The 9,197-nt window shown below is 35.3% G+C and overlaps 1 protein-coding gene across 1 annotated transcript; it reads right to left on the bottom strand.

Annotated features, from left to right (window-relative positions):
- Positions 1-8,182: 8,182 nt before the first annotated feature.
- Positions 8,183-8,791, bottom strand: LOC128547714 (uncharacterized). Its single transcript, XM_053520827.1, has one exon. It carries the CDS (start codon positions 8,789-8,791, stop codon positions 8,183-8,185), a length of 609 nt encoding a protein of 202 aa, XP_053376802.1.
- Between the last annotated feature and the right edge of the window lie 406 nt (positions 8,792-9,197).

Raw genomic sequence — 9,197 nt, 5'->3', positions numbered from 1 at the left:
ACACACGGCGCCCTCTATAAACGGCGGTCTTGACCAAGGGGGGAAACTCGTGTTTACCACCTTACTCGTTCGGTTTTCTTCTTCTCAGCAACAAGACAAGCAATGTTAAAAAAATACTTACATAAACATATAATGTAAGTGAATATGTTATAAGTATGATTGAAATATATGTAAATTAAATAAATAATAATGTATAAATTATTTTATATTTATTACAAAACTTTTACAGGGGCGGATCCAGATTTTTTACTGTGGGGTTCTAAATAAGAATGTTCAACTTTTCCGACAGTTTTAATGACATCGATATATCTTTATTTTGTTCTCACAACATTCATTTCGATACATTTTCGTAACGCATTTGTTTTAAAAAATGTATAAAATTGCGAATCTGACCTTCTATAGCCCCCTAAGCCTGAAGCAACTCAGCAAAAAAAAATTCTTGAAGAAACAAACCCCAAATCAGCACCAGAGATGCCAACGATCCTCATAACTGTTGAGGGCGTGTACAAGTTACTGATAGGGCTAAATCCAAATAAAGCCTCTGGTCCTGATGAAATTTCCTCAATATTACTAACATTATAGTACGCCTACAAAGATATTCCAACTATCTTTCGAAACAGGCCAAGTCCCACATGACTGGAAGAGAGCAATCGTTCAACCAGTTTACAAGAAAGGTTCACATTCCAATGCTAATAACTATAGGCCCATATCCCTATCATGTATTGCCTCTAAATTAATGGAACATATTCTTAATTGTCCCACTTTGACAGCGGAATGATCTCCTTAGCCAGTATCAACATGGCTTCAGGTCAAAGCACAGCTGTGAAACACAACTTAATTTATAAGGTAATATGGTCAACAGACTGCCGTCATCGTCATGGTTTTCATGTAAAGCCTTTGACAAGGTTGACCATAAATTGATTCATAAGCTCGATACCCTGGGAGTCCATCCATTAATATCAAGGACCGATCCCAAAGAGTAGTTGTGGATGGCTTCACCTCAGATAAACTTCCTGTTCTTTCTGTGGTTCCACAAGGATCAGTCATTGCCCTTTGTCTCTTCCTAGCCTACATAAATGACCTCCCAGAGTCCATCAAATGTAAGTCACGACTTTTTGCAGATGACACTATTGTCTATCTTACGGTTAAATCCACCTTGATTCCCAATCCCTATAAAATGAACTCCATTCCCTGGAAAAGGACTGACCAATGAAGTTCAATCCGGATAAGTGCGAGGTATTGAGGATACCCTATTATCTACAATTATACACCCCATAAAGCACTAAAAACTACAGAAGCTGCTAAATACCTTGGCGTCACACTAAGTAAATATCTCAGTTGGTCATAAAATATTGATAACATCACATCGACAGCAAATAATTCACTTAGAAATGTAAAATAAACAGCCTACAACACCTATGTCCGCCCTTGAATACTGACCCTCAATATGGCACCCTTGGCAAAAATCCGGTACATACAAAAATGCCTAAAGATTTCAACTAGCAATCTCTATCAAAATGCCCTTATTATATTTTTAAAGATAAAGTATAGTCTTATTGCAGTTGACCATAACTACTTCACACCTACAAGGAACCTGAATTACTTGATCCCACAATCTCATTCGCAATACCATTTTAACTCCTTTTTCCAAGAACAATTCTTTCTTGTATTGGTCTTCCCCTACACATACAGTCCAGCCCCCGTTTGATTCTATTCACTGAAATGCTGGCAACTTTAACCTTTTAATCTATATCTATGTTTTTAATCTTAATAATTTTAATTCTTTTTAACTTTGCACCTCATGAGCTTGCTCATCTTTTAGCAATCTGTCCCAGACAAGCGCCTCCCAGTTATTATCAGAATTGATTGTTGGGTGTAGATGTAGAGGCCTGTAGGCCAATTTTTATGTATGACTTGGTATTTCTGCTAAATGGTATTATCTACAATTATACAACCCATAATAAAGTACTAAGGTTTGTGGATATATAAACCATTCTGTACAGACAGACATACACAATGTATTTGATTTACCAATGTTCATGCGAGGTAACACGCTATGCCCAAGGGCAAGGGCAAATTCTAGAGCGGGAGTACTTCCTACCTTTGTATTCGAATTACTTGGGTGAGAGGTACGAGTGTTCAGATGAGTTATTGGGTCAGATTGTTTTCTCAACCTTTAGTCTGCTGGCGGCAAGCGATTCTGCCTTTACGACAAGTACATATCAAGATCAACCTACACATCCGTGCAGCCTTATCATGTCCGCACAGTCAGTAAATTTTCAGTGAACACCTCTTTGAATAACAAATGGTATTGCCCAAATTCAAATATGGACCAATCCATTTTAGAAATTAAGCAGGCTAAAGGTTAATTTGCATTAAAACAATACAATAGACATCCGATCGCACCATCTGATGTATATGTCAAATGAAAATAAATCCGAGGGTGGGGAAGAAAGGGCATACGAACAGTCTTCCCTACAATTTACCATCTTCCAGGACGCTGTTGTAACAGATCGCGATCTTAAAAAACAACAACAACAAAGCAACAAAATACAATGTGACGTACAATTTGTAATGTAAAATATTGAATTAAATGTCTTTGCTACAGTGCTCAAGTATGAACGATTATCTCGAAACTAAGATTCATTATCTCGAAATTTAGTTTACTTTACTCGAAATTTCGACTTACTGCCATCTACATGTTATTGTTCCTGGCCAGGATCAGTACCTTGAGCAGCCCTAAAGAGCCATGTCTACTACAGTACTCAAGCATGGAAGAGCTGTAATTCACAACGTTCAGGAGGATTTGAGGATACATCGAACCATGCCGATATTTTGCTGGTACTTAGTAAGATTTTGCATACAAAAATAGGGTATATTTTTTGCATAACTTGAAATATATGCACATTGATAGAACATTAAAACGTTTTTAAAACGTTTCGACGATGTCACTGAAATAATTAAAATTCTAATAAATCTGAAAAAAATAAACATCGTCATATTTTCCAAAAAAAATATATAATCATATTCGGTTTTAAATGTCAAAACTGAAAACAAATTGACACTATTACCCAGCTTAAACGTAAGAAAGATGCCATATATAAACTATTTCTTCAAACCCCTTGTCTAATAGTTAACTGATAACCTATCCCAAAAGGGGATATGATAATGATAGGTTGACAAAAAATGTCGTTAGAGAAAGGAGCATTGATCCTGTGATCCGTGTATCATTTTTTTACAACGGTGTCCCTTTTTAGTGTGGTGTGAAGTGTTCAGTGGGAAGGACTCTATGTGTGCTGGGGTTACAATTTCTCAGTGATCATTGCTAATGATCAGTGTGGAGTTATCACAGCTCTGAGTACTTTTCACAGAACATTGATCATCTAGTAGTGTTCACGGCATTGTGAGTACTACTTACTGGTCACTGTTCACGGTACTGTACTGTGAGTATCACGGCACCGTGCGTATTCCTCACTGAGTAGTGTTCACGGCACTGTGAGTACTGCTCACTGAGTATGTTCACATTACCATGAATACTGCTCACTGAGAAGTGTTCACGACACCGTGAGTACTGCTCACGGTACTGTGAGTACTGCTCACTGAGTAGTGTTCACAGCACCGTGAGTACTGCTCACTAAGTAGTGTTCACATTACCGTGAGTAGTATTCACGGAACTGTGAGTACTGCTCACTGAGTACTGTTAACTGAGTAGTGTCCACGGCACCGTGAGTACTACTCACATTACCATGAGTACTGCTCACTGAGTAGTGTTTACGGTACTGTGAGTACTGCTCACTGAATAGTGTTCACATTACCGTAAGTAGTGCTCACTGAGTAGTATTCACGGTGCTGTGAGTACTGCTCACTGAGTAGTATTCACGGCACTCTGAGTACTGCTCACTGAGTAGTGTTCTTATTTCCGTGAGTACTGCTCATTGAATAGTATTCACAGCACTGTGAGTACTGCTTACTGAATAGTGTTCAAATTACCGTGAATACTGCTCACGGAGTAGTATTCACGGTAGCATTCACGGTACTCTGAGTACTGTTCACCGAGAATGAATTTAAGGACACGCTTTTGCATAAATATTTTTGAAATACGGAAACTGTCCTGAAATAATATGCTAAATATATACTTTTATCTATCCGATATTTGAGTTTTATAATTATTTGGCATTCTGACCTTTAATCTGCATTACAGTTTTAGGCAATTTATGTTAAAAAGATACTCATAAAATCTGACATATCGTTGATAAATATTAAAAAAAATAATAATTAAAATCTGTATGAACATGTAGACATGATAGTGTGTTTAAACATTGTAGTCATCATTACTTTTGTGGCGGACATCTTGGACGCCATCTTAGATTTCTCAGATCGCCACCACTTATGCTAGTTTATGCCGACAGCCTGATAAACTTCAGACCTTTACGAACATTTTGGTATATAACTTGCCTTGGTGAAACTGACTTGTTTATATAGTAAAAGAAAGTAGAATTTTTGATGTTTCAAAAGGAAAAAGCTAACATGAGATAAAAAGAATATTACTAATTACATTTGTGACTTGCTACATTGGATTCATTAAACTCTTTGAATAAAATTGATAAAATGCTCGGCAGAGCCTCGCATTTTATCATTTTATTCAACTCGTTTAATATATTCAATATGAAAAGACACTCATGTAATATCCTCTATTTTTAGGATTTTCCGGGGTGGGGTTGGGGTGTCCGGACCCCTGGACACCCCCACCCCCACCTCCCTCCTCTGGATTCGCGTAGAATTGTTGTCGACGATATTATGTTGACGTCACGTCGACGTGATATTAAGGTGGAATGCGCCTATTTTGAAGTTATCGGGTTTCGTTTCGAAATTTTGATTAATATAAAATTCAGCATATTCCTCATAGACTGCGAATTTTACTTTTTTGATATTTCTGTAACTTTTTTCTCTGCAAACCTTCAAAAACGACCATTGACGTCTATTTTTGATGAATCGCGATTCCACGTCCGTCAGACGATTTTTGTAAATCGTTCTGTTCAGTCTACAAAAATCGATTTGCTTGCTACTCTTAATATTTTCATTTAAAAATGTCTTTAAAATGGTATATAATTTATGGAGATCATTTTAACGTAAACGTCGATATTTACGTTAAAGTGACGTCAGAGCGACAAATATGACGTTGAGTTTCGAATAAAAAAAATTACTTCAATCTTGTCTCGTGTAAAATCCAAACGATAGAATTTGAGAAAAAAACTAACATGATGATGAAAATTTTATTTTCTATCGATTGAAGGAATAAAATGATAGGGTCACCGAATTCATTTTCGCGTAAAATTACATTACGCTACCCCTACCCCCAAATCACAAGATAGTGCAATTGAGTATTTTGCAGTATATCCTCTTTTCTTCCATAAATCTACTATTTTATTTTTCTAAGTACAATTAAATCATAATACTCTTTAAAACTCTGCTATCTTCGGCGAAATCATTTCAGTGTAGAACTCAGATTTTAATGTTTAGTTTATATTCAATCATTCAGAAAATGCGACAAAATCGACACCGCATTACCGTTGCCCTGAATTACATTACTCTATCCCTATCCCAGATTTAAAAAATAATGCGTAATTCAATGGATTTTCTTATGTCTTGGGATAAAGACAAACACATTTTGAGTTCTTTACAACTGTGCAATAATTTCATTTGACATTATGATTCGCAAGTTAATGGTAATACATGAACAGTCCTGTATCGATGCACATTTACAAAAATAAATAAGAAAACGATAGAATATAATCAAAATCTTTTATTTGAATTATCTCAACCTTTTAATGTTAACAGTTTTCAGTTTATCAGTTTATTGAATAAATCAAGGCCCAACTGGGCATGTGATATGACAATAAACAACAAACAGAATAGCACATACAAATGGCAAGAAAACAAAACAATAATGATCAATATAAAAAAAGAAGAAACAACTTATTTGCATGATATAATATGACAAAATACACAAAGTTGAATGGATGACAGTAAAACAAATGATGAATATTGGAGAATGAGAGTCTGTATTACTGGTTAAAAAAAGAAATAATTTTCTTACAAAATATTGACAGATTTAACAATTTTGCCTTATTATCTATGTTCATTAACTGAGAGAACTTATAAGTATTAGGATATGAAAAATATTCACTATCAATATATTTATTTCTAAAATCATTAATAAAGGAACAACATAATAGATAATGATACTCATCGCCTAATTGCTCAAGATCGCATAATTCACAGATTCTATTATTCCGATGCAAGTTATAAAAACGACCAGATTCAATAGGCATCTTATGATTGTTACAACGAAATTTTAGAAAGGAAATAGCTAAATCCTGAGGCAAAATATTAAAATAACTTTCAAATCCAAACTGATTCTTATACAGCCGATAATTTAAACATTTACTAGATTCATGTACAAAAGAGCTCCAGTTTTGCATAAACTGGTCTTTAATTCTTGTTTTACATATATTTCTTAACTGATTAACAGAAACAGTATCTAATGGAAAATTATTCCAAAAGTTTGTAAGACCCAAACTATCTAAAGTAGTATGAATATATTTTAGCCATGGAAATTTCAAGTTATGGACATCATATAATTTTCTAGTTGTGGAATACAATACATGACAAATTTTATCAGATTTAGAATGCAACAGTTTACACCAAAAATTTAATGCACGACTTTTTATTTGTAGAGATATAGGTAAAATACCCAGCTCCCCAAAAATCATAAAAGTAGGAGTAGATTGTTTAAGATTGAGGATTAATTTTATATACTTTAATTGAAAACGGTCAATTATATCAATATTTTCACAGCCCCCAACTTCAGACCCATACATGAGAATAGGGGCAACTATGGTATCAAATAAACTTAGCTGCATGTCAACTGGTAAGTTGAGCTTGCGACTTTTTGAAATCAAAGCAAACATTGCTTTACGAGCTTGATCAACAATATCTTTTTTATTAACATCAAACCTACCATTATAAGAAAATTTAGTACCAACAATTTCCTGTACAGAATTCCATCACAAGCTGCTATTTCCGTGACTTATTATCTGAGCGTAAAACTGGATACATAAAGAAATGAAATTTTATGCATGTAATAGCATAGAGACAAACAAATAGAATACAACTTTAGAAAATTTAAGGTAATCTATATCATCATGTTTGAATAAACTTTATTAATTTATTTAACTTTACTACAAATTTTACGTTTGGGAAATATTTCGATTGTTTGGAGAGTAGTCGGACACACCGATTTTGGAGAGTGGTCGGACACCCCGATTTCAAATAAAGTGCATTCTTTGTGAATACCTCAGGGGAAACAGAGTATATATGTTATACGGAGGCTGTTGCTCTGAAAAGGTTAATTTATTTAGTAACTTGGCTAGAACCTAAACACCATCCTTTGCTAAGAGGTTTTAGCTCTCCGGATAAGTGTGTAAAAAAGGTTATCATTGAATTCCTAGACACGTGATAGAAACATATTCCATATGTAATTCTTTTTTCTAACAGTAGAAACCTATCAAACACCACAAATATGGGTAAACATTCTATTAAAACTGATAAATATTCCACGGAAAAATGTTTGTTTTGGGTTTAGCGCTGTTTTCTATGTTACGGCGAGAAATAACCTAGCCAGTGTTTCTGGATTCTGTATTCTCAACAAGTTACTTCCGACTTCACCACATAAATCAGAGTTGGAGGACGAATGTGTTATGTCATTTACTTGTCAGGATAAACCAAGTTAGGGTTCGAGACCCAATATGAATAACACTCTTAAAGGTTAATACATTTTAATCTGCATGATACAAGTGCAACTACAATACTGAATACTTGACAATAAAACATGCCTATTATATAACACAGTAACAATAACTCAGTGTCCTAATAGTGTTGCTGATACAGCGTTGTTGTGTCCCTTAGTATGTATGTAATCCAGTTACACAACACCCCTTTTCCAAAGTATGAAAGTTACTGTTGATCTTTAACTCGAGGTTTGTCTGTAACATCATGGTGGTGTTATGCACTAATAGAAATAAAATATGTAAAAACATAATTGAAATGTCACATCGTACATTCCACTGTTATTGCTAACCTAAGCTAAATTAAATCAATAATTGTAAACTGCCTAAAACAATTACAAGTTTAAACGATCTGGCGGTTTGGAAATTCTCCCAGACCTTGTAACAACACTGTTTGAACTTTCAGCATTTGATGTGTTTTGATTAGGAGACAGTTGCGAGTCTGATTGTTCGTTAGACACTGGTGACTGGAATGGGATATCAATTTCTTTATCAAAGCTTACTGTTTTGTTCAGTTTAATTAAATGTCTACGATTTCTTGAAATAATACTTTTAGGAGTTTCTACAACAAATGATCTCGGTCGTGAATCTTCTTTTATTATTTTACCCTCAATATTCATGTCTTTCACAAATACCCCATCCCCTTGCTTCAGTGGAGGAAGGTACTGAGCGCGTCTAGACCTGTCGTAATTTTCTTTGGAGTAATTACGGTAATTCTTTTCTTTCTGCTGTATCTCTCTAGAATTTACCGGTTTCGGGTCAAGCTTTTGTGGCGCTTGAGGGAGTGTAGTTTTAATCTGACGCCCGAATAACAACTGACTTGGCGAAAGCCCATTTTGCAACGGAGTAGCCCGATATGTCAACAAAGCGAGATACGGATCATCACACGCGTTCAGCAGACGTTTGACAGTCTGTACGGCACGTTCAGCTTCTGAATTACCCATAGGATACCTCGGACTTGAGGTTATGTGCTCAATACCGTAATCAGCACAAAACTGTTTGAAAGTATCCGAAACATATTGCGGACCTCCGTCTGTGACTATAGTGTCGCATAGTCCATGACGTGACAAGATTGATTTAAGATGCGCAACAACAGTCGCAGACGACAGTGAACTGAGTTTAGCTATCTCAATGTAGCGAGAATAATAATCTATCACCAGCAAATATGTGCAACCGCGCCATTGAAACAAATCTGAACCTAACTTAGACCAACACCTGTCTGGAAAAGGTGTAGCAATCAATGGCTCTCTTTTTTTCGTTTTGCATTTTAGCGCAAGTATCACACCCTTTAACAAGATTTTCAATGTCTTTGCTTATTCCTAGCCACCAAACAGATTCTTTTGCCCTTGA

This window comes from Mercenaria mercenaria, chromosome 13, assembly GCF_021730395.1.
Source record: "Mercenaria mercenaria strain notata chromosome 13, MADL_Memer_1, whole genome shotgun sequence".
In the NCBI taxonomy this organism is placed as follows: domain Eukaryota; kingdom Metazoa; phylum Mollusca; class Bivalvia; order Venerida; family Veneridae; genus Mercenaria; species Mercenaria mercenaria.
This window is presented reverse-complemented; position numbering and strand designations above follow the sequence as displayed.